The 27,404-nt window shown below is 38.8% G+C and overlaps 1 protein-coding gene across 4 annotated transcripts; it reads right to left on the reverse strand.

The window, feature by feature from the left end:
- Positions 1-6,710: 6,710 nt before the first annotated feature.
- Ptgdr (prostaglandin D2 receptor) lies at positions 6,711-27,314 on the reverse strand. 4 transcript variants are annotated; one of them, XM_027929435.2, is made up of 5 exons: positions 26,379-27,314; positions 22,489-22,545; positions 21,442-21,504; positions 19,714-19,954; positions 6,711-8,141 (listed from the first exon to the last, which is right to left on the reverse strand). In XM_027929435.2, exons 1-4 carry the CDS (start codon positions 27,222-27,224, stop codon positions 19,733-19,735), a joined length of 1,188 nt encoding a protein of 395 aa, XP_027785236.2. In that variant the 5' UTR covers positions 27,225-27,314; the 3' UTR covers positions 6,711-8,141; positions 19,714-19,732. The 4 variants fall into 4 exon arrangements, with proteins under 4 accessions (XP_027785236.2, XP_027785234.2, XP_071464150.1 ...); XM_027929433.2 differs by lacking the exon at positions 6,711-8,141 and adding an exon at positions 17,937-18,876; XM_071608049.1 differs by lacking the exon at positions 6,711-8,141 and having other exon boundaries at positions 17,937-19,954.
- Between the last annotated feature and the right edge of the window lie 90 nt (positions 27,315-27,404).

Consider the following 27,404-nt stretch of genomic DNA (forward strand, 5'->3'; position numbering starts at 1 on the left):
AAAAAAATATGCATATATTTTTATTTGTAGTTGGACACAATACCTTTATTTTATTTATTTATTTTTATGTAGTGCTAAGAATCAAACCCAGGACCTTGCATGTGCTAGGCGAGCGCTCTACCGCTGAGCCACGACCCCAGCCCTAGACTGAATCTCTTGATGGAGGCAGTGTGCACCCAGGGAAAGAGAAATTGTTATAGTCATTTATGCAAATGATCTGCCTTTTTCACTAATAAATCCATATTTATTATAGTTATTGTAGTTGCACAATAGTTTCATTTTAAGATTAAAACAAAAAGTATTACCCATAGAAAGTTCCACTCCCGGATCATTTATCCTACTTTGAGTTCCTGATTTACTCTTCACTATTAAATAATCACTTGACAGCTATTTAGTAGCTATCACTTGGCATAATTGCAAAGGGGGTGAAAAAGGAGTCAGGTTATGCCTTTTTCTATGGCTTGCTCCCAGAATCCAACAAATAATATCAATTAGAAAATATCAAATCTCCAACATCCCTTCTTCTGAGTTCTCATATTGTCTTCAGTCTTTTCTCCAGTATCCTCACATCAAATGCAGGAAGCTTAGGAGAAGATAACTGACTTAAGAAAGACAGCAAATGGGCTGTGGATGTGGCTCAAGCGGTAGTATGCTCGCCTGGCATGTGTGTGGCCTGGGTTTGATCCTCAGCACCACATACAAACAAAGATGTTGTGTCCACTGAAAACTAAAAAATAAATATTAAAATTCTCTCTCTCTCAAAAAAAAAAAAAAAAAAAAGAAAGAAAGAAAGATGGCAAATGATCCCTCTCCTCAGTTTATACCCAAAGGACTTAAAAACAGCATACAACAGGGGCACAGCCACATCAATGTTTATAGCAGCACCATTCACAATAGTTAAATTGTGGTCCCAACCTAGATACCCTTCCATAGATGAACTGATAAAGAAAATGTGGTACATATACACAATGGAATATTACTCAGCATTAAAAGAGAATAAAATCATGGCCTTTGCAGGTAAAGGGATGGAGTTGAGAATATAATGCTAAATGAACTAAGCCAATCCCAAAAAACCAAATGCCAAACATCTTCTCTGATATAAGGATGCTGATTCATAATGTGTGGAAAGCATAGGAGGACTAGACAAACTTTATATAGGGAAAGAGGAGGGAGGGGAAGGAAGGTGTATGGTGGTAGGAAAGACGGTGGAATGAGATGGACATCATTACCCTAAGTACATATATGAAAACATGAATGGTGTGATTCTACTTTGTGTTCAACCAGAGACATGAAAAACTGTGCTCTATTTGTGTAATATGAATTGAATTGCATTCTGCTGTCATATATAACTAATAAGAATAAATAAAATAAAATAATTTACAAAGAAAGACAGCAAATGAAATATGATTGATTTTTATTATGTGGGGCTATAGACTCTTCTATAATTTAATTTCATTGTCAATATTGTCATATAGGGTGTTGTTATAGTGATAACTATGTGTTGAAAAGGGAATTCCCCAAAGCTATTACTATATGTGTGTACCTTTTCTCTTCTCCATGGCCCTTACTGCCATCTAACGTAACACAGAATTTAATTATTGATTTTTGCTTGTTAACTGTTCCCTCTGCTAGAATTTAGGTTCATAAAAGGCAGGGATCTTTGTCTTTTTAATTCACTGATGTGTCCCCAAGGATTAGAACTGTGGCTGGCATCGGGAAAACATTCACCAGGGAGTGTGGTCTGAATGAGGAGGGAGTTATGGACCATTGCTGCTGGAAGATGGTGCAGATAAATGGCCCCACCTTTTACAGGATATACCTATGTCGGTGACCTTGCTGACAGCTCTTGTGGTAGAGTAGTGAGGAAAAGAACCTCACTACTATGAGAAAGTAGAGAGGAGCTAGAGGACAGAATAGGGAGGGAGCCTAAGATGAGAAAGTAAAGACTGGAATAAAGACAATACTGATGACTTTGAAGAGCTGGGAGATGCTGAGAAATTTAGTGGTTGCGGGAGGGGCTATGGGGTCAAGAGGAGTTTGCTTCCTGAGATGGGTAATAACATATAGGAGGAAACCAGCCCACAAAAAGGAAGAAAAAGATGATTTTTTTTTCCTTCTGGACAAAAATCAGTAATGGTACAAACTCCCTGAGAATTTGCAAGAAGAACTTAGGGCTCAAGAAGAGAGGTGCCATAAAGAGGAGGTACATTTCTTCCACTGAGATTGGATGGATGCCAGCATATGTGGACACAGATGCAGGTGGGAGGAAATCCCGTGGCAGAACAGGAGGAAGTTGTTGAAGAAAGAAGAGGAAATGTCAGTGATTTTAAATAGAAAAGGTGTGCTCTTGCCTTCTGGAGGAGAAAGTGCGTTCACTGGCGGTGGGGTCCTTTGTATTCCTGTTAGGATAAGGCATGGTGGAAGATGGCATTTACCAAGGCAGGATGCCACTTCGCCCTCACTCTGGCTTCTCATCCATTGCTTTCCACCACAGTGAGTGGCATTGTGGCCCACGCAGCTGCACAGGACTGAAACCTGGAGTCATCTTTGTCACTTCCCTCTTGCCCTCCACATCAAATTTATCACCAAATCCTCTTGATGACTCTTTCTAAACACTTTTTGAATCTCTTATCTTTATCCCCACTGCCATTCTCTTAGATCTGGTGACCTGAGTTACTGAAGGTTAGGTTGCCAATGGGTTTTCAGTCTTCGGTCCTTTTCATTTCTGTAAAATTTTCTACATGTGGCTCAAGGAATCATTCCCAAAAGATCTGATCATGATCCTCCCCTGCTGGTCTGTGTCTCCTGATTGTTGTCAAGTGAAAGTCTCAATTCTTCAACCTTGGCATGCAAAACTTCATGCTCTGACTCCTGCCTACCTCCCCGTGAAGACAAAGACCTTGGGAGAAGAGAGAACAACAACATATTTTTGAAAATATGGATACACTGAATGGATTTGGCTGACCAGAGATACTTTTAATATGTTTTAAATATAACTTTAGTTGAAAATTAATAACTAGAAAGTTGTTTACATTAGGCAAAAAGTACAGAGGTTTATAGAATGAGAATATTACCTAAATCAATGACAGAGAAAAACACTAGCAAAAAATATTAAGCATGTATTAGGGACTGGGATAGTGCCCAGAGGAAGTAGTATTATCTATAAAATCTAAGGTAAAAATATGTGTAAAAATAACCTAGCCATGGCCAAAGCCTGCAACTGTTTGAATATCAAAAAGAATAATAAAGCATAATAACTTAGTGAATTGAATGATGAAAATCCATGTGTCTATAAAGGCGGGGTGTGTATGTGTGTTGGGGGGAGAGACACCAAAACAGAACTAATGTGATCATTTGAAAGGGCTTGTGTATTGACTTTCTATTTTGACAATTAGTAACTAAAGAGAAGGATTTAAGCATTATCCAAATTTTCTGTAAGAAATGTATCTTAGAATAACTAAATAGCCTCAACTGATGAGGGAAAGTTCTACTTTACAGAAGAATGTTAGCCAAGAATGTAGAAAGCATTCTATAATCCCTATTAAAATTATTGACTTAGGGGCTGGGGTTGTGGCTCAGTGGTAGAGCACTTGCCTAGCATGTGTAAGGCATTGGGTTCAATTCTCAGCACCACATATAAATAAATTAAACAATAAAGGTCCACTGACAACCAAAAAGAATATTTTAAAAACTATCAACTTAGACAAGTATGCTCAATTGTTCTTAAAATATGTAGGTATATGATTGATAGGACCTAGACATTCACAAAAGTAATACCAGAGATCACTATCTTGTTTCAAGGGATAAAGGGAGAATTAATTTTTAAATTAAAATCCCAGGAGATCATACCATTGCCTAGGTGAGAATGCTAACAATCTTCTCTAACAAAAATGCAATACAAAATGCATCTATGATACATTCTAGCCACACACACACACACACACACACACACACACACACAAATGCTTTAACTCATCAAATCTTAACTTTCAGATTTAAATTTTAGGGGTTGAGGAAATTGAATGGCATAGTAAAATAACAAGCAAACAAACTCAGAGAGTGGGACAGTTAGCTAGGTTCTTTCAACAAATTAAGGTCATAACAAAGAGAAAAATGGTCTGTGAGGCAAAGCGAGATCTGAAACTAGGTTGTGGTTTGAACAAATGAACCATAAAGAACATTTTGAGAACATATTTTGGAAATTTGAATATGGCCTAGACAAGGTGAAAATATATTGATGGAAAACTAGAGAACCTTATGTAAAATAAGCAGATAACAAAAACAGCATAGTAGATCACATTTTGGTAAAGCATGTACATAAACATCTGGAAGGATGTACACTATGGTGTTTGCAGTGGTTATTTCCTGGTGGTAGAACTATGGTGTGCTCTACCAGTTTTTATTCTCTAGTTTTTTTTAAAATGCAGTTTTCTACAATGCATGCATCAATATTTAATGATAATAAATAGTACAAATAGGCCAAATGTGCAAAGAAGATGGGCAAGGAGTCTCTACAGACAGTGAAGCATAGCACCTCTGCAGTTTCCACAGCTAGGGTAGGAGCCCTGGATCTTGGCCCTTTATTTCATTCATCAGATTGCATCTGAGGGAGGGCAGAGATTCCTGAGTAAGTCATCCCCAAACAGAAGATTTTGATGGGCCATTTTCATCTGTGGATGCCAGAGGTGATCCTGCTACTCCCCTGACTGTGGATCCAGAGAGCTCTGGGGGCAAGCTTGAGTATCTGTGAAGATTTCCATTGTTCATGTTAGGAACCAGGGTAAAAAAAGTTCTCAGGCTTCTGAGAATTTTCTCTTTTTGCTGCCTTCTTGCTGTCTGGGTGTATACCCTTGGAAGGAGGAATAAATCCTTCTCAAGGGGCTGTGTTGCTCTTGATGCCAACTTAACTTTGAAGCAAAATTGTATTATGGGAAAAAGATTATGCAACTTAGAAATTTTAAAATTCAAATCCAGCATACACAGATAAGAAGTTCTAGAGTGGGTTCAAGGCTTGAGAGTGACTGAGGCAATTGTAAACTGAGAACTGGCCAGAGCTAAACCCCATCTCCTTTTGCAATGGGCATAGCAGGTCCTTGATCCAACTTGTCCTGCCTGGGTAGACTCCTAGACAAACTAATGCTTCATAGCTACAGATTCTTTGCTTCCTTTTACTTGGTGCTCTGAGACATCAAACCTTAACAGGATACCAAACACAGAATATTAAGTAGCTTCATGGCCCTTTTCTTTGGTACTTCATAGGATATGATTGTAATTCTATGACATTGATTTAGGGCTTTGAAAGTAGCATCTTTGATTTTCTCTTCCTTTTTATCATCTCCTTCTCCACCGGGAACTTGGACTCAAAAAGATTATGTACTCAGAGAAAGACTGCACCACTTAAAAGCATCTCTAATAATAGAAACTAAATGATTCTTAGTTGGAGTTGTCTTCTGTATATCTCAGCCTAAAAATCCTTAGGTCTCTTAGTGTTTCCCTGCAGGTCTCCTTTGGCTCTGCAGTTCTCAATTTGCAGTTTTAATATATTTTAAGCACTTGTGTGCCCTCTAGAGGAGCAATATAAAAATTCAGGGTTGACAGAAGTTGCCAAATTTTGTTTTGTTTTAGTAGCCATCAAGTCTTATATTTATTTATTGCTTTGTATAATTTAGAAGAATTTGTATACATGAACAATTAAGTTATTAGGCACAAAGATTGGAGATCAAAAGGGTGGAAATTCTCCAAGAAGTGTAGAGAAAGATGGAACTATCAGACCTTTCTCCATGCTGGGAAAAGCCTAGCGAACTTCACCTGGGGGCAGAGGAGAAAAGTTCTTTATCGAAACTTACTAAAAGTTGTTTTTGGTTTATTGCATATATTTTTAAATTTTATTTTTTTAAAATTTTTATTTTTTATTTTTATTTAGTTATACATGACAGTAGAGTGTATTTTGATGTATTGTGTATACATGGAGTATAACTTCCCGTAGTTGTACATGATGTGGAGTTATACTGGTCATGCATTCATAGATACTGTCTTTCCTATTCCCACCCCCGATTCATTCCCCTTTGTCTATTCCAATGAACTTCTATTCTTCTCTCCTCCTTCCGGCTTGTTGTGTGTTAGCATCCATATATCACAGAGAACATTCAGCCTTGGTTTTGGGGGATTAATTGCCAAGTTTTGAGGTTGAATTTTGATTACATGTAAAAGAGGTTAAGAAACCTGACTCTTGAATGGAATTATTACCCTTGTCGTGGCTACTCTTATTTATAAATCTAGGTACTTAGATAGAACAAACCTAGATTTTCCTAATGAGTTGTATTTTAGAATGAGCAAAACAGTATTTATGCCTATTGAATGGTTTTTAAATAATCATAAATATAGCAAGATGTATTTTTATTTTATTTCTATTATAGATTTTGCCTTAGTTTATAACTAAATATATCCTTTGTTACAGAGTTCAACCTTTATTTTCCTTCCCCAAGAAATATATTCTTTCAGTCATTTTTATGATAAAACATGTACATAGTATATGTGAAACTTGTTACATTTGAAACATATTTATCAATTCTTATACTATTTTCACAAAATTCAATCACCTTTTAAATATCAAGAATTTTGTAATATTCTGAAGGTGGAAAATAAAATTAAAAATTTATAGGGAAAAATGAGAAAGAAGCCATTTGGAAATAATCAGGAAAATCTAGTTTTAACTAACTATAATATCTAAATTGCACTAACTATAATATCTAAACTTTACTATGATTAATATTTCTAATTGAGATCTTGTTTCTAGTTTTGTTTGTTATAAAATATACATAAAATGTTGCATATTGTTTTCTTATCGTATTTTCTATATAGTGATATTGTAGTAATCATATCCATTGCATAAATTATAATAATTTCTCCCATTGCTGGGCAGCTAGATTGCTTCCAATTGTTAATAACAGTTATATTTAATATTTTTTTAATCATGTAGCATTTTCCACGGTGTGTGTTTGTTGGCTGGTTGATCTTTCTTTCTCTTTCTTTCTTTCTTTCTTTCTTTCTCTCTCTCTCTCTCTTTCTTTTTCTTTTTTTTTTTGTGTGTGTTGAGGATGGAACTCATGGTGTTGTGCCGGTTGGGCAAGTATTCTATCACTGAGCCACACCCTCATCTCCCACATTTGGGTTTCTGTTCCTAGGACTTAATCCTGGCTGTGAAATAACTGAATCAAGAAATGTGATCTTTTAAAAAATGACAGTACATTTTTCTACATCACTTTCTAAGAGAGTTGTATGCCAACTCATATATCATCAACCACTAAAGAAAATATGAAGTTCAACACACGTATCCAGCACTGAGTTCTACTGTTTTTAAAATGCTTTGATAATTTAATGGGCCAAAAAAATCCTGTCTGACTATTTTGATTTCAATTTCTTTTGCATTTGGTGAGACTGGACCTTTTTCAAAGTTTGAGTTTTATTTCCTCTTTTGAGGATTCTCTGGAAATCTGGTTCTTATTTTTTTATGTCTTTTCAGGACCTGCAAGTCAGAAATTAAGTTACATTGAAGGTAGGGTGTCTCATAGAAAATCCTGCTTCATAAAGTCAGGCTGCAAATAGCCACTTCTTTAGGTTAAGAATGAACCAGAAGAAAACCTAAACCCATGTTCACCACCTAATTCCTGTTAGGTGCAGGGCAGGCTGAACTTAGTTGTCTGCAGGGCAGGCTGAACAAACATTAGCTGCAGGATAGCCCGGGCACTCAATCCCCTCTCTGTATGGTCCTTTATCAACTGATTGCATCAAGTCTGAACACTCAACCCCACTCAAGGCTGAACACTCGACCCCCACCCGTCTGCAACGGAAACCCACATCTGACCCCTGTCCTGTCTGCCTCAAAGCAGAAGATGACACCCTTAGCAACTACTGTATAATCCAATCATTGTACACCAACAAGGCAGCTTGCAGACCCAGAGACCCCATTAGATTTTGGCTGTAAAAACTCTCTCCTGCTGGGCCCCTCTCTCTTGCTTTCGCTCTCTCTTTCTTCTCTCGCTTCTCTCGCTCTCTCTCTCTTTCTCCTCTTTTGCACTTCTGCAATAAAGATCTCTTGGTCGCTCCAAGTGTTGAGGTCACTTTCCTTTCAATCCCCACTCCTGGGAAATTGTAAGAAAAAAAAGAAAAGAAGAGAAAAAAAGTTAAACAGCACAGAACAGGGAAAGGAAGAAAGGGAAAACCCTGACCCAGAGAAGTTATAAGCATCACCCCAGATTCCCAGTCCCTGGTGTCCTGAATTGGTCTGGAGTAGTTCTGGATTTGTCCTGGTACCTGGAGGGTACAGATACCTGGAGGAAGCCACCATCACTTCAAGCATCAGATAGTCTCAGAAATAAGACTTCTTACAAGATCTAGGCTCACCAGGAAATAAAGGCATCATAGGCCAGAAATCATAAGAATAGATACAGGTAACATTTTTCATCTAAATTCTCATTCTGAACTCCAGGGAACCAAGTATATTTGGATCCACTAAGATTTCCACAGCATACAAAATTTTGCCACACACCACCTAAAACTCAAGAATCTAATAGATCCAGAGTATGAAACTCCTGAAAACCAATAAGCTAAGGCGAATAGCTGAACAGAAAAGTCGGGAAAAGATTTGAACATATCCTTCACAGGCAGAAATAGCAACAGGCCAATAAACCTATGAATAGGTGTGTCAGGGATACGCAAGTGTAAGTCACAATATATTACTTCTGTACACTTATTTAAGTAATGAACATTACTATTATTACCATTTGTAATAGCCCCCATTAGAAATCCCTCAGATGTCATCTACAACAGAATGAGTTCACTATCATGGTAAATTTTCATAGTGAAATACTACACACTATAGCAAAGAGATTAAACAAAATGTAACTCTCTGAACAACTTGGATGGCTTCCATGAGCATAATGCTGAGGAGACCAAGTACATACCAGAGGATTCTATTTACATAAAATTTAAAAATGGGCAAAATGATTACATGGAATTAAAACGCAAGAAGGTGTTTTCTACTTGTGGGTGGGGTTAGTAACTAAAAGGGAATTTTAAAGGAATTGACATTCTGATAACTCTGTATTCTGCTTTGTGATCTGGGTGCTGCTTACTTAGATGTGTTAACTGGAAATTCATTCCACTGTCTACTTACAATTTGTATAATTTTTAGAAACCTTTATAAAGAGACAGAAAAAATATAAGTAAATTGGGAGATATACTAAATTGATCAATAGAGCTAGTGCAATCCCAGTGAAAATCTCAACAGAGTTTTGTGAAAGTTGGTGAGCTTATTTTAAAATTTACAGAGAAATATATGATTAACAAGGATGACTTGAAAAAGAACTAGGTGGAAGTATTTAATATACCTGATATAAAACTATGGTAACTAAAACAATAGGCCAGTGAAATATAAAGAGACATACAAATTTGAAAATGATATGTGACAGACATAATACCAATGGGAAAAGGATGAACTTGTCAATAAATGACAGGGTCAATGGTATTTAGTATCTATATGGGACAATTAGTATGTATAGGGTAAAAAATACAAAATTAGATATCTATATCATACCATGTACAAAGTAAATCACAGGTGAAGTAATCAAAGAATGAAGGGCAAAATTATAAAGCTTTTATAAAGTCATATAAAAGAATATTTCATTATTCCAGGTTCAGAAAAATTTCTCAAAGAAGACATAAAAAACTGTTATGATTTGGATGTGAGGTGTCCCCTAAAAGCTCACATGTGAGACAATGTAAGAAAGTTCAGAGGAGAGACAATTGGGTTATAAGAGTCTTAACCCAATCAGTGAATTAATCTCCCTATAAGGATTAGCTGAGTGGTCATTGAAGTGGTAGAATGTGGCTGGAAGTGGTGGGAATTGGGGGTATGGCTATGGGGTATATATTTGTATCTGGTGAGGAGAGTCTCTCTGTCTCTCTTTCTGCTTTCTGATCACCATCTGAGCTGCTTCCCTCTGCCATACTCTTCTGCTGTGATGTCCTGCCTCATCTCAAGCCCTGAGGAATGGAGCCGGCCTTCTATGCACTAAGACCTCTGAAACTATGAGCCCTCAAATAAACTTTTCCTCCTTTAGAGGAGGAGAAGTTTATTTCTGGTCAGATCTTTTAGTCACAACAGCAAAAAACCTGACTCAAACAAAAGCTTAGCCATAAGGTAAAGCTTAAGAAATTAGACTCTGATAAAATAAAATTTTCAATTCATTAAAAGTCACCACAAAGAGAGTAAAAAGACATTACGAAATGGAAAGAGATATTTGCAATACATATTACTGACAAAGGAACTATAGATAGGACATCTACAGAGCAACATGAAAAGACAGATTTGTATTAAAAAGTTAGGCAAAAAATTGAACAAAGCTTTATAAAGATTTCCAAGCACCAATAAATGTACAAGGGTGGTACAATATCATTATTATTACAAGGAAAATACATTAAAACCTCAATAAGAAATCATATAAATTTACCAGAATGGTAAAATAAAAGATCCAACAATGAAAGTGTTGGGATATCGCTTTTGACAATACAATAAAGATATATATCTAGGAGTGGGATTGCAGGATTACTCATATCCTATAATCCTGCAATTCCACTCGTAGGTATATGTCTTAGAGGTATCTTGCACCTGTTCCACACAGGATACAATAAGAATCATCAAACAGCGGTCTCTGTAATAGGCAAATATAGAAGCAACTCAAATATTCATTGATGGCATGTTATATATTTTACCACACAGGTAGTAAAATAAAGAAAAGCAAAGATGGTCTTTACTTCCAGAGAGAAGGAGGGGACTGCTTTAGAGAAGACACATGAGTACTGAAAATGTACTGTTTGTTGATCTGCATGATGTCTGTGTGAATATTCACTATATGCTTTATTATTTAGACTGCATATGCATGTTGTAGGTACTATTTAATACATATGATCAAACACAGAGAAGAAAATGTAATTAGATATTTTCGTTTCAACTTAAATAAAAATGCATTTGTTGATCAGAGAAAATGCACTGTTCAATTTCTGTTTTCTTACATTCATTGAGATTTTCCTTCTAGAACCTAGTATACAATCAAGGCTTATCCATATTCCATGTATCATATCTTTCAGTAAGCTATGCCATGGACTTGTAGATCATTTGATATCCATTAATTTAATTTAATTATAATGAAATTAATTGCATTAGTGATGAAAGCTGAAAAAAAATCACCCCCAAACTTAGCAGCTTAAAACAACATTTCCTATATTTTTGTGGTTCAGGCACCTGGACAGTGCTGAGCTGACTCCTCTGACTCAGGGTCTCTCACAAGTCACAGGCAAGATGTTGGCCGAGCACAGGGAAGGATGAAATCCTGTAACTTGTGGCAGCATAGACGAGCCTGAAGGACATCATATTAATTGAAATAGCCTGGGCACAGAAAGACAAAGATCTTGTGTTCTGAAGGAGATGTGGAAGCTGAAAACATTGACCTTGTAGAAACACAGTCATTAGAGCCTGGGAAGGGTAGGGATGGAAAGAGTTTAGTTATTGGGTACAAAAACATAGTTAAGAAGATTAAGTTCTGTGTTCTGTAGCAAAGTAGAGTGGCTACCATTAATAATTGTATATTTCAAAATAACTAAAAGAAAGGATTTTTTGATATTTCTAACATAAAGAAATGATAGATGTTTGAGATAATGGATATGTTAATGATGGAGAGACCTGATTTGGTCATTGCAAACTGTACACAGGTGTCAGAATAGCATATTGTTCTCCTTGAATATTTAAAATTATCATTTGATAACTTAAAAAAAAAAATGATGATGGTGGGGGTTGCAGTCAGCTCCAAGCTAGACTCACAAGGATTCCTTTCCAAGAACACTCATGGGGTGGTTGAGGATTTGGTTTCTTCTAGGTTGGGGGCTGAGGGCTTCAGTTCCTTACTGGCCAGAGGCCTCCCTCGGGTTTTTCCCATGTGAGCTTCTCCATAGCTCACAGCATGACAGCTGGCTTCCATCAGAGGAAGCCAGCAAGCAAGGCTGGTAACATCAAGGGTGTAACATCCCAGGTATTTCTCCTTGTACACAGCTCATTAGAAGCTAGGCTCTAGGTCCAGCTCATACTAGAGGGGAAGGGATTGCCCAAGGGCACGAATACCAGACGCTGTGGTTTGAATGTGTCCTCCAAAAGTTCAGGTGTTGGCAACTTAATCCCCCAATTCACATGTTGATGGTATTTGAAACTGGGGGGTGGGGGAAGTAATTAGGGTTGGATGAGATCATGAGGGCTGGGTTCCCATGATAGGAAAAGTGGCTTTATTTGTTTATTTTATTCCGTTGAGTTTCACAAGGATTAGTGGTTTCATTAGAAGAGGAAGAAAGACATGAGCTTGCACACTTGTTCTTTTGCCAAGTGATACCCTCCGCCATGACATGATTTAGCGATGGGGCTCTCATCAGATGCAAGCACATTAATTTTGGACATTCCAGCCTCCTCCAGAACTATAAGAAACATATTTCTGTTCTTTATAATTTACCCAGTCTCAGGGATTCTGTTATACCACCAGAAAACAAGCTAAGACACCAAGAGACAGAGATGGGGATCATTAGCAGCTCTCTTCCAACCTGCCTACTGCCTCGATGTGACCCACATTTCTTGTGTTACTTTGGAGAATCAATAGCCATTATTAACTGAAATCCTGATAATACAATACTCATCCTAGATGACAGAATACTGAGTCTCACATGCACAAAGCAGGTAGGTCACAAATCTATGTTTAACAGTCAGAAATTCTGTCCTTATGACTTCAAGTTTGGGCTCTTTTTGAAACGCTGTTCATTTTCTCTGCCCACATTGTGATTTTATATATGGCATGTATCTTTCAGAGTCACTCAAACCTCTTGTTGAACCTTAGTTTGAGCTGCTCTGAAGAACCACTCCATCCACGTCTTTCTTGGAGTGCCTCCAGGGTCCCCAAAGTGAATTGTAGGTGAATTATATACCATAGTCTATGTTTTAAAACAGTCTGTCCTAAACATATAAACATAACCTATCTATCTGATAAAAATCCATCTGATTGAGTAATGTGACAACAAATACATAAATCTATTTAAATTAATATCTTTTTGTCTATTTGATCTATCTTGATTGATACATGAAATAATCCATGACAATAGTGATATTTTATTTCTCATGTTCTAATGCTTTTTCCTTTATACTTTTATTGCCACACTATTTGGTCAAACAACTCAATGTTGTATTCACTACTGATTGTATATTTTTTCCAGTGGTGCATCATGATTTTAAATAATAGTGGGATTGTGGCATATTTGTATAAGCACATAACATAACTTAATCCATTTCATTCCTTAGTATTTTTTCTTCCCCTCCCCTCTCCCTTTTTCTGATTCCCTTCCTCAACTCTACTGGTCTCCCTCCTATTTTCTTAACTCCTTTTTTAAATATTCTTCTCTCCAGTTTCCACTTATGAGAGAGAACATACTACCCTTGGCTTTCTGAGTCTGGCTTGTTTTGCTCAACATGATACTTTCTAGTTCCATTCGTTTTCTTGCAAATGACATAATTTCATTCCTCTTTATGGCTGAATAAAACCTCACTGTGTATATGTACCACATTTTCTTTATCACTCCATCTGTTGATGGACACCTAGGCTGGTTCTATAACTTGGCTATTGTGAATTGGATTGCTATAAATATGGTTATGCATGTTTCACAATATAATTACGTACTGATTTTTTAACTATTTAAAATTCTCTGGCTTTAATTCTACTTTGTCTAGTATTACTTTATGTTTGAAGGATAGATTTTGGATTCATTATTATCTTTATCTCTTTTGGGGGGAGTCATTTTATTTTGGATGTGTCAATCATACTCGTTTATAAAATGCATTTTTAAAACCTAATTGAGAACTCTGGGTGGTTTAGATTTGTGGGAATGAAAGAAGTCTTCTAATTCATTATGTTGTGTGATGTTTATTGTTTCCTCATCCTATTTTGTGCTGATAAGAAGCTGGCATTGGCAAGGTACCAACTTCATTGTTTGCCCAGGTGTTTATACAATGCATTGCTAGACTAATCTTAAACATCAATTATCTCTGATTTGGGACTTTGCTGGTTTAAAATCTATGCTCCATCCTCCAAAACTTGGTAACATTTGCAAAAGACTGTATGATCTTTAACTTCATTCATCCTGTATTTCCAATTAGATTCCATATTTTTTCTAGGAGTGTAGATCATCCTAAGACCCTGCAAGCTTGACTTAAAATACACTTATCAGATTTTACTTGACTCTGGTCTTAGCATTTAAGTAACAACAGCAATAATAATAAACCAAATTCATCTCTTCATTTTCCCGTTTTTGATTTCACACACTCAGTAGCTAGAACATAATAGGTGCTAAACAACTTCACTGCAGATGTTGTCCAGACTAGACTGACTCCTGAGTTCATGCAGGTTTTTTTAATTATCTGGAAGATTGGAATGTTGACCTTGCCCATAGTGGGTGAGGCCAGCTGATTCTTTCCACTGAATTAGGCAACTGTGCAAGGACAGGAAAAGGGAGCCCTAATTACAGTATCCCACTTACTGTGAGCTCAGCTTTGCTCCACCTGGAAGAACACCCACACCAGCCATCTTGTACTCCAAAAAGAAATTACAAGAGGTCCCACCCCCAGGGATGCTGATTCAATAGGTCCAAGGTAGGGCCCAGGAATTTCCCTTTCTAATGCATTCCAGGTGATGCTGCTGCTGCTTGTCAGGGCCCATGCTTTGAGAAGCACTGACCTGAAGCATGAAGCACCTCAGTCAATAAGCAGATGGAGAAGGCTGTGTGGCTAGTGAGTGTCTAGGGTCATCCAAGTGCTTTGTGTTTTTGGGATTTTCCCCTCTCTTTTAAAGCTTCAGGAATACCTTTCAAAGTTAGCCTTTGAGAGATTTTGGGGACTAACCAGTCCTAACAACTGACTCTTTCCTAACCTGGCTGGGTAGCATATAATTAGTTCACAGATAACCTAGAGACTTCATGTGAATCAGTAGCTGTAATATATTGTCCAGATAAACTGGGAAAGGGGGTGGGCAAGGGAACAGGCAGACAAACATGCTGTGTTTTCAGAAGTTCTTTCCTTTCCTAACTTGTTCCTGATTACATTAAAACCAAGAAGCAGAAAATGGTCAAGTACATGCAACTGAAAGAACTAAAGCCATGACTGAGTCCTGAGGAGGGATCGTGTCAGCTGTACCTACTATACACTGTGTGCAATTTGTGTTTGAATCCAGCTCCTCCTAGCCTCTTTCTTTCCCCTGCAGCTGGGAATCCCTAGGGCCTGCACATATGAAGTCTTTGTGTCCGTCTTCAAGTGCAAACATGATCAAAAAGAGGCCCCCTCTTCTTAGTTGGTGGAGCCCACAAAAGGGCAAGCAGGGAGGGATAGGTTGTACTTCAGTTCATTTTCTTCCTTAGCCCAGAGCCCTGGTCCAGTGCAGGGACTCACAAGTGCCCTGGGGTCTGTAGGATCACCCCCAGCTGCCTTGTCTGCAAGCCAGAGCACCAGTCTGATCTTCCCCCAACTCCACCCTGCCTTCAAAGCCTTCAGTCATCAGCAGTTATCTGGGTCTCACAGAGTTCCAGCCCTCCACTGCCATATGGACACCTCTTATGATGTGAAACCTGCCACTCTTTCAGCCACTCTCTTGCCACCTTTGGTCCTAAATCCCAAATGTCCGCCAAATAGAGCTTCTAAGCCCAGGAATGCCCTTCTTTTATTTCTGTGTGCCTTTTCCTTAGACCTGAAAGCTCTTCCTTCCCACCTTTCCCCTGGTTTATTCAGGCCAATTCTATTCATTCTTTTGAAAACGTGTGGGAGGTGGCCACTCTGAATGATTCGCATTCTCCTTCCCTGAGAGGAGAGGCTTTGACCATCACTACATCTTGTAGTGACCTGGACATTGACCCAGTCTTGGAGGTTGAGGATGCATCTTCAGATGTAGGCATGTCACCCCATGGATTGAGCTATGCTTACCTGTTCCTTTGTGATATTACTCCTGTGCCCTGTTTGGGATAGAATGTTCCATGGAAACGCCTTTTGTGTCTCCCCTTTCTCTTGCTCTGCCTTTGGATGTGGCCTTTCTAGATGTTAGTCAATCTGCTGACAGCAGACATCACTAAGCTGGACTCAACCCTCTGAAACCTGACCCCTTGCCTCAAATTTGAATGGATTTTTCCCAATAAAAGGGTTCAGCACTCACTAGCTCTCTGTCTTTCCATGGACCCCTAAGGTCAGAGGAGCTTTCACAGGACCCCAAAGAAAAAGGTATTTGTCTGTCTCTGTGTGGTTATTTTGTGCAGCCCATTCCCCCTGGAGTGACCTTGAATGTTTTAGTCGTGAAGAATGCGACAAAAAAGAATTTCATGTGAGAGAAATACTTATTGTTTTAAATCTTAGAAAATACAAAGAATTGTGGGGGTAAATGTGCATTAAAACAATACCCATGTTTCATGCTCCCCTCCAGAACCCTCCACTTACATTTTGATTTTTTTCTTTCTCTCTCTCTTTCTCCCCACCCTCAAACCCAACCCCAACACTAGGGATTGAACCTAGGCCCTCCCACAGGCTAGGTAAGTGCTCTACCACTTAGCTATATGCCTAGGACATTTAAAAAATTTCTTGGGACACGTTCTCGCTAAGTTGCCTAGGGTAGCCTTGAACTTGCACTCTTCCTACCCCAGCCTCCTGAGTACTTGGGGTAACAGGCATGCACCACCTGTTCTGCTCATGCTTAATTTTTTCAAGGTATTTCTATGCATATATGTTTATGAGTTATAATTTAAATTGATGTATCATGCCCTTTTCACTTAGTACTACATTGTAAGCTGTCTTCTTAATGTTTGTAACTATTATATTGTAAGCTCTCTTCTTAATGTTGTATTTGAGAAAAAACTTTTTAATGGCCACATGTTTCTGTGCATATATATTATATAAAAATAAACATATCTGAACATTTGTTTACTTTACCCATTTTCAAGCTATCTTCATTCTTTTGCTTTTATAAATAAGGCTACCAAGAAAAGGTTTGTACATGATTCTGACAGCAACACTGATTATCCTCTAGGAGAATACTCTAGAGTGGAATTACTAGAACATTATAAAGGAACACTTTAAGCTCCTATTTTGAACTGGAATTTGAATGTCCATCTTTCAATAACCTCTGCTTTTTATGAGACATTTTTGTTTTGGACTTTGGTCTTTGATAATCTGACTTTGTTTTTTGCATTTGTTTGATTAGGCTGGATATTTTTTAGCATTTATTAATCATATATGTTTCCTCATATCTCTTGTAAACTCTTTGTGTGTCTTTCCAGTTTTCATTTTGAGTCAGTCAATTTTTTTACTCATTTTCAATGCTTGACTGAAGTGTCTTTCCCCTGTGAAGTTCTCCTGTCAGCCCTGTGTGTCACCCCTGGTCTGGTGTGTGTGCACCTACTACTAAGAATTTCTACACTGCCTTACAATTATTTGCAATCCTTTCTCCCGGCAGTGTACAACCCAGCAGTTGGCGGCCAGGACTGAGTCTTATTTTCCCCAGCACCTAATCAGTAGCTTGACACAAAATCTGTGTCAACTTAATGAACTAATGAATAAATCAATGAATATTACTGCAGAGTAGGATTTAACTTGACATGGATTTCATCAGGATGATATATGGACATTTCATATGAAACCATGAGGAGCACCAAGTCCTTGGATAAACCATGAAAATTTGTTATGGTAATATAAATTATAACAGGATAGTATATAAAAATTCACATTATTATACTACTAGAGATAGCAATATTGCTGGCAACTGTTTGCTACAAACAGAAATCACAGCCCTTTTAAGAAAAGTAATTACTTGAGCAAAATATTTAAAAATTATGTTTGTTGATTTATTTAGGATCTTATCAAATTTTCTGAACAATTATCATAACACATTTTTCAAAAGGAGAAGACAAAAAGATGTACTTCCTCTGACCAAAAAAAAAATATATGAACACACACACACACACACACATGCACACACACACACACATATACACATTAAACACACAAACAAAAGCTAAACTTGAAAAACAACTGAATTTCTTCATCATGTCATACTCTCAAATTATATTTCTGATATTCCTAATTTGGTTTTTTTTCACAGTTTTGCTATACAAAAAACGAAAACAAAAACGTATATTATAAGGTTAATACCGTCTCTGAGATGTGGGCAAAACCAGAGGTGAAAAAAAGGAAGTTACTGCGAAGTTGGAAACCAGGTAAATACTTTTGTCCCCAGGAGAGATTGCTGGCTAGAGGTCTCAGCTTTCCACCTCAGAGTCCAAGTGTGCAGGGGTACAAAGGAACTCCAGAGATGCTGGATCCCCTCTAGTTGGTTGTTGTCGCCTCCCCCCCTCCCCAGTTGTTTTACCCAAGGTGACAGTGCGGGCTGCATGTGGGGCTGAGTCTCCGATTCAGCTACAGCTGTGGTTCCCCACTTTGCCGTTCTGGTCACAGTTTGGCTAACCTTTGTAAACTTCTAAATGTCCAACTAAAGTGCTTGATTGAGCTCCTTCTGAGCTGTGTCCTGTTTCAGTTGTGAAAGCACAGCCCACAGGAGCCTCAGTAACATTTTGCTGTCTCCATAAGAGCAGAAAGTGGTCTTTATAGGAAGGTGTTATGGCCATGGCCATTAGCTTCAACTGAGGCTGGCTGAGTCCCCGTTCCTCTGTGCAAATGCCCAGTTACTTCACGCCGCCGAACTCAGTTAACACAGCTCTCTGGTAAGTCACACGTCAGTATTTGTCCAAGAAGCATAGTAAATCCTACCCCCAAAGAACCCATCAATATGATAAGCCTCTAAATGGAGTTTCCAAAAGTGAAAGAACATAGTGTGTCCACTCTCAAATATTGATTCCTACTGATACCCCTGCCTCAATACTAAAAGGCTAGATTTCAAAAGATAATATTTTCTTGTCTGAGTTGTGGGCCACAGTCAGATATTTCTTCCCATCTACTTGTAGCTTTGCATCTTCGCCTGAACACTAAGTACCCCTAAATGGTGGCTCGGGAAGACCCCTCCAAATGCCTAACCTGGTCATATTCCCACATTGAGAAACACCTATGATTCAAGCTTTGCCTAGACAAATTGGCCAGGATAATAACTAAACAGGGGGTAATAACGAGATAAAATAATTCAGGGATCACTGGAAATGAATAGGGTAAGACATTGATATGCTTTTTAAAGAACATTTATCACATAATTTTAAATAGTGGTGTTTCTACTATATTTAAATAAAGATCTATAGGTTTCTTGTAAAAAAAAAATTAGGGGCACCAGATACAAATGTTGGAACAATTAATATCATTGTTATAAGACAATTAACATTGCTTAAAACATACAACATTTTAGTTGTTGTTAATAACACAAAATGAAAAAAAAAATGTACTGAAATGGTTCTTGAATACAGAGTGGCAACATATTTTCAAACTATATCAAATACTTCTGAAAATATGTTTCAATGCTTTTGTTATGGGAGATAAAAATCTTTAAGGATTTAAGGGTTTTTTTGCTTTTTTTTTAAATCATGGGTCTGAAACTGATATATTTTTGCTTTTTTTAAAAAAATCTTTATCTGAAACTGATATATTCTCCAACTTACCAGAGATTGTAAGCCTCTATCACAAACTGGATTCCACATTAGTTTGATAGGAATGGCTCTGCCAGTTTCTATACATAAGAGGTCTTATGAAAATCTTGTGGAAAAACATTCGAAATACTGAAGTTCTGAATATGATGAAAATCCATGGGTCCACAATTGAAATCACAGACAGGAAACGCAAGGCTAGAAGATCGTCCGATTCTTCAGTGGTATCCTGGACAGCTCCATAGTAGGAACGATACTGTTTGAAGAAAAACATTCCATTATGATATTGGAAGGTTGGTGACAGCAATAGATTCACTTTATGTCACTTACCTTTCTGTAAGAACATGGCAGCTTAACTTGGAATACTCATTTTTGGTAAATTTATAAGTAGGTGAGGTCACTGAAGCTGACAGGTGTTAGTGAGGAGTCTGAGAGATGGAGAAACTGAGGAGTATGTAGGAGACATGGTTGATGGACCCCCTGTGGCTGTTGCACTTGCCATGCTCTGGTGTCTAGGTCCCAGCCAGACCATGAAGACCCACTGACAGCTTTCACATACAGGGTCACCATGCTTCCATAAATACAGTCTCTCCAGCTAGTATCTTTACTCCTGTATTTTATTCAATTCTTTCTTCTCTACCTGCTTCTTGTCCTCTCTTATCAGTTTGCTTAGAAATAAGTCACACTTGGAAAACATCACCTATATCAAAGCATCAATAATACTGAGTCAATGTGAAGAGACAGGAAATACAACAATGAAAAGATATAAGGTGACTTGAAAAAGGAATAGTTCACCTCATGTGCTCACCTCAGTGTCCTAGTTCTCCTTGGTATAGATTGCTATCTTTCTGTGGTTGACATTCTCTTTTCAAGGTAGGGAGGAAAAACGTGCAAAAAAAAAATAAATAAATAAAAGCCTACTTACCTATTGTCTTGGTCTTCCCTGAGGTCCTAAAGCCTCCTGGAAACCCTGCAATGTGCCTCAGACCACAGCTCTTCCTGCCATTCAACCAACATTGTCTAGATCAGTACTGCCATTGCTTCCTACTCAGGCTGAGGCTGGCCACCTGTTCTTTTTGCCATTATACACCCTATGCCTCCTGAGATTCTAAATCCATAATGAGGCAAATGGACCCTAATGGAATGGAAACTATGCAAATGCAGTATTACTAGAAAATGATATGGATAAGTGCAGAATGGACCTATTCAAGGGAATCAAAGAGCATCTCCTGGAGAAGATGCTTCTTCCCATAACAATTACCTTGCCTTTTCAATACTGCTCAATGGAGCATTTCAGTAGGCTCAGCCACCCCAATCTAGTGCACTTTAGGAAAATGCCCTACATTGGACTCAGCTGTTACTTACATCTCAATGCCTTCTTCCATAACTATTGCTTAATAACACTAATAGCAATAATAATGACTAATGCCCACATAAAGCCTACTGTTCCTGGGCACAGTTCTAAGCACTTAAAAAAATTCATCTTATCTTTAGCCCTCCCACCCCCCCAAAATCTATGAAGTACAGTCATTATCCCTATATTACAGATATGGAAACTGATTATATACTCAGATCATACCTTCCTTCAAGGTCTACCCCAAATAGTATACCCTTTACAAAATTATCTGAGGTGGTAGCTAAGCCCACTCCACTTTAGGGTCTGTCTGGATTAGAATCCCCTGATGTGTGACTTCAGGGAAATTACTGTTTCCTCATATTTACAGTTGAAATTATTGTACCTACCTTCTGAGCGATTTTTGTGAAGTCTGAAGTGAGATGGTATGAGGAAAACCTTGAGCTCAGGATCTAGTATATAAGACTCAATAATTAGCTAATATTATTTTTTTCAGTTTGGAGTGTCTCCTGTCCTCTGCCAAACTTCCCTATGGTCCCAATCATCGATTTAGGACTTATGTAGTTGCATGTGACATTTTTCTCATTTTATATCTCCACAATGAACTACAGAGTGTCTTGGATTTTTATATACCAGATGTGTGCTGAATGAATATGTGGATGATAATAAACTCTATGACTAAGTTGATTTTAAAAAGCAGTTGACATGAGTTTGTTTTTACATTTGCCCCATTCTCTTCAAAGTGGAGTACAGCACAACGTAATTCCAATAATGCAAGAATGCTTGATTAGTGGGATCTGGGTAACTGAATGATACTCTTATAATTACAACAAATCATTTTATTTCTATGCAGTGTTTGCCATGTCAGTTCTATTAATGTATCAGAGGGAGAGAAAGAGAGAAGGGAGGGAGGGAGGGAGGAAAGGGGGGGAGGAAGGGGGAGGGAGGGAGGAAAGGGGGGAAGGAGAGAGTGTGTGTGTATTGCTGGGGACTGAACCTATGACCGCACACATGCTAGGCCAGTGCTCTACTACTAAGCTACACCCCTCCTGGGTTATCTGTGTTTTCAAGTCACTAGATTTGTATTAGAAGAATGTTGTTCTACACCTGGCATTTTAAAAGTGGTTCAATTATATAAAGACAGCATGAGAAGACTACCTTCTGATGGAGATAGGAGTCATTGAGAAAATGTTGTCATTGCCAACCAGGAGGAGACTTGGCAGGCCATGTCTGCTGGGGAGGTCTCCATCTGATGACCTCTTCTACCCAGTTCATCATCATAACACCCTAATGTGCCTTCCTCTCTAGCCCTTTAATCTACTTTAACTCCTTTCCTCTGGGCCCTTCTTTTGTCTCCCATCCCTTATATGTTTCTAATCCCCCCTTTGAAAGGAGCATCTCATTTATTCTTTCTGCCACCAAAATGGCATACACACAAGATCTGTCTCAATGCATGCAGGATGTCCTCTACCACTTCTCCGGTTCCATGGATTCTGGAAGAAATAATCACACAAGCTCGTATTTATCGTTATCCAGCTTTTAAACTGCTCAAGAGTTATAACTCATTTCTACGTACACACCCCCTCTCATCCATCTCTGCTCCCCCTCCAACCTCCAATATATTGTGGTTTTCTAAGATAAAAAGAATCTGGTGAAAGTATATTATACACATTAGAGAATGTGCTACAAACTGCCTCTAAAGCTCATTCCATATTCTGTATATTTCCTGCTGTACAAAATTGCAAATTTGAAAATTCAATCTACTCATTTTACTCTAATCCAGCAATATTGTGAAGTGAATGTTAAAAATCATACTCAAGATTGGGGTGAGAGTGTAGCTCAGTGGTAAAGTACTTGCAGAGCATACTTGTGGCCCTGGGTTAATCCCCAGCACTGGAAACCAAAAAATTTTCACTGGCCTGATGAAATACAATAATTATGTTACGAGTAAGTTGGATATAGGCTTATTTTTCTAGTTGCTAGTTCCATTCCTTGGATGAGTGGTTTTCAAGTGTGAGGTCTCAACCCATTGAGTGTGGCAAAGAAGTCAAAACTTTTCATAAAACTGTTATTTATATTTCTCATTCTCATTCTGTAGAAGGTGTGCAGTGAATTTTATGGAGGTTGTATAACATGTGATGACATCACCACTTCTGTGGCTAATGGCATTAATCTGTGCTTGTGTATTTTTGGGTTTTTTGGACCTTTCTAGATTGAGAGTACACTTGTGTATTTTCAGAGATTGTTTCTAGTACTTCTTACTTTTAATACGCTTTTTTGTTTTACTTGCTATAATCGCTATAACTTTATATCATTCACTAAGTCATTTTGAAATCTCAATGCTTTCCTTGAACCAGTATTAAAACATGAGAAGTAGACTTTGATATCTTCTTTGCAATAGTATTTTTAAAAATTCTTAGTTTTAATATCTTATATGATAAATACTGATAGATATTATCAACATAAATAAAAACCCTCTGGGTTTCTATGATTTTTTAAGAGTATAAAGGGGTACTGAAATCATAAAGAATTTGAGAACCATAACCTTAGACTATAACACTATTTCCCAAGCAGATTATATCTTTTGATTAATTTGCTATATCCAGGAAGCAATAATAAGAAATGTAAGCTATAATTAGTAATAAGAGTAATGTTAATTATTGAACAAAGGCACTGGTTTGGGGACACACACACACACACACATACACACACACTCATACTGTACATGCTATATATCCCTTATTTAAAATGCTTGAGACCAAAATTGTTTCAGATTTAAGATTTATTTATTTGGATTTTGTAGTATTTGTATATAGATAATGAAATATCTTGGTGATAGAAGTCTAAATGAGATTTTCATTTGTTTCATATGGATCTTGTACACTTAGTTTGAAGGTAATTTTATACAAATTTTGAGTGTGCCAGAGTTTTGACAACAAACTGTCACATGAGGTTAGGTGTGGAATTTTCCATTTGTGATATCATGTTGATTGTCAGAAGTTTCAGATTTGGAGCATGTGGATTTTGGGATTAGGGATGTTCCACCTGTGTGTGTCTGTGCATATGTGTGTGTGTGTGTGTGTGTGTGTGTGTGTGTAATTTCAAATCTTCATATCTATCTTACAGAAAACAGTATGATTATTCTTATTTTACAGATGAGAAAGCTGACATTAGAGGATAAATAAGTGCCAATCCTTGCCAGTAAGTAATGAAGCCTGATTCAAATCCATGTCCTACACCAAAACCCTTGTCCTTTCTAGAAAACGATGATTCTTGTGAAGAATTCTATCAATATTACACATATTTAGAACTTTAAAAATTTTTTAGAAAAATCATCTTCAAGTCCATTATTTTTTTGCTTCTCACTAAACTTATATGAGTTATTCAAATCTCCTTAGAGACATGTCCAAATGCAATGCTCTTACCACTGTATTATGTTGCTTTCTGTGTTATTTTTACTATAACATTCAAACTCAGGTCAAAAATTTCATGGTTTGGCTAATGTCTGCTTTATCAGAGCCTAGGTTAAGTGAGATTTCAACTAAGGTGGTCTGCAAACATTTTCTATAAAGGACCAACCAATAAATATTTCAGGCCTTAAAGACCAAGAGGCAAAATCATTACCATGTGGTAGTACCAAGATAATGAGAGAGAAAGAGAAAATACATTTCCACAATTTTTATTGATGACATTCAGGATGCAATAATAATTTTTTAAATACAAATTTACTATGGAGAAGAATAAAACTTTTTAATGGAATAGTATTTGGCTTAGTTGGGACTTAAAGGTCTTGGTTGGTTGCAAATATTCATTGGTAAGAACTATTATTAACTTCAGGGCTATACATAAAATAGCGGGCAGGCAGATTTGGCCCGTGGGCTTTTGTTTGCCAACTTCTGTTTAGAATGTGGTTCCACCAATGCCATCCCTGAATCAGCAGTTTCAGCTTCACCTGGAAACTTGTTAAGAATAAAAATTAGGGCTAAGGATGTGGTTCAGTGGTAAAGCACATGTCTAGCATGTGTGAGGTTTGGGTTAACCCCTTGCTTTGGAAGAAAAACAAAATAAAATAAACATTTTTTAAAAACCTAAAAACATCCTAAAGGAATCCTGGGGGTGTGGGACCCAGTAATCTTTCTTTTTACAGCCTACTGATGATTCTGAGCATTCTAAAGTTTGAGAACCATTGCTGTATCTATCTACTACGTCTACCTCTGCCTTTTTATGTAGACATTGACTGATTGATTGATGGAGTTCTGATCCTAATCCTGCATGATAGTGCTACAGGTTATGCATCCTCCACACATTAAGACCTTCATTTAAAGGAAAATCTCTTTATATCTCCCTTTGATTCCCCATTGAAACTAACATCCAGAATTGCTATATCCTGGTAAGAAATTTAACTTTCCTAGTCCCATAAGTCTCTGATTCCAAAGACTTTGAACTATGTATTGTAATTTATTCAAATGTAGTTTTTGCTAAACAGGTACATTGGAGGTGGGAGAGAGGGGGAGGAGCTACACTGAAAAAGTCTTCTCCTATGCCAGCCACTTCTAGGTGTCTGGGCCCCCAGGAATGAATACCCTAAAAACGGGAGGTAATTCAAACCCTCAGTAACTTAAAACCCAAGATAATGGCCTTCATGACAACTCATGTGCCAGAATAGAAACAGAACCTGTCAAGGCAGGTTGTCAAAACGACACCACCAGCTGCAACCACATACAAACAGCCTCTTAGCCTCTACCACACCTCCTCCCGCGGTGGCACCAGAAACAGTTGTTGCAACAGAGCATCCAAGTTCACTCAAACTAAATCTGCAAGCCAATGGGGAAGAATTAAACTGTCCCTTAGTTCCTTTCCACCCCAACACCCAGAAAAGAACCCTCAGACGCCATTCGTCCATTTCTTACACCATTAAAACCATGAGCACATCTAAAGAAATAAAACTTCACCTAGCCTTCAGGAAAAGCAGAGGAACTGTATTGTCACGGAAAGACCAAACTTCTCCAAGGTTTGAGGGATTTTTGTCCCTGAGAGCTCCCCAGAGGGAAGCAGACAGGAGGGAGTCCTGTCACAATGGAAAGGATTTTGCTGGGTCATGTCTTCTTTCCCTTTTCCTGACCTTCCCTCTTCTCGTTCAGCGAATTGGACTTTATCTTAGGGCTGTGGAGGGAATCCGACTTGAGGAGCACAGTTACAAACCCTCCTGGCCCAGGACGCAGCTCCTCTTGTGCGGGCACGGGGTTCACCGGGTTCCACCCTTCCAGCCCCGCACCAGCAGCCCAACACGCCCCAGTTCCCCACAACCTTGCTCCCAGCTACTCACAATTAAAGGCACAGAGCACATAGTGAAGAGCACTGTCATGAGGGCCAGCAGCAGGAGGTGATCCAGCTCCTCCAAGGGATGTGAGGATGCCACCTTCTTTCCCGCGCCTGGCTCCGCGATGTCCCTGAGTCCACAGCGCGTGTGTCGTCTCAGTCGCTGGTGCATAGTGTAAAGGTTGCGCATCGCCCCAAGGTTGCACAGAACGATGGCAAGAACCACCAGCGCCATGAGCGTGGAGTAGAGAACAGAGTAGACCACCACCCAGATCGAGTCATCGCGGACCATCCGGATGAAGCACCAGGTGCCTGGGCAGTACTGAATGAACTTCCCGAAACCCATCAAGGGCAGTGCGCAGAAAGCCAGGCAGAATGCACCCACCACCGGAGCCACGAGTACGCCCCGGCGTAGGGTGATGTGCCTTTGGTAGAAGAAGGGGTGCCCCAGGGAAAGCCAGCACTCCAGAGCCATGGCCAGGAGCTGTAACGTCGATGCGAGCCCAAAGAAAGACATGAAGAAAGCGAAGGTTTGGCACAGTGACTCGTCACCGGACGCAGGCATTAGCCCTCGCAGGCTCCGATTTTGCGCATAGGCAGCCAGAACCACCGGGCTTATCAGGCACTTGCCCAGCAAGTCGGTGATGGTCAGGCCGCACACCAGCACGTAGAATACCGAGGGCGGCGGGCGCGGCGGGCGCGGTCGGCAAGACCCTAGCCCTGAGCGCGCCAGCAGCCCCAGGGCCAGCAGGTTGCCCAGGAGGCCCGCACTAAACAGTACCCCGCCCATCGTCGCTGAGTTGCCTTTCTCCACCGAGGTGGTGTTCTGACATGGATAGAAGGGAGACTTCATGGTGGGCGGGCTCGAGTGGAGGCGGTGGGAGGGCGTGAGCCCCGGTGCCCAGGTGCCGAGAAGCCCCCGGCGATTCCCCGCGCAGCTCTGGTGAAGAGGCTGAACTGTAAAGGAAGCTCTGCGGGCGGCAGGGTGTTCCCCCACAGTAGGCGCCTCCTATCTAAACTCTCCGGTCACACC

This window comes from Marmota flaviventris, chromosome 2 (assembly GCF_047511675.1).
Source record: "Marmota flaviventris isolate mMarFla1 chromosome 2, mMarFla1.hap1, whole genome shotgun sequence".
Lineage (NCBI taxonomy): Eukaryota > Metazoa > Chordata > Mammalia > Rodentia > Sciuridae > Marmota > Marmota flaviventris.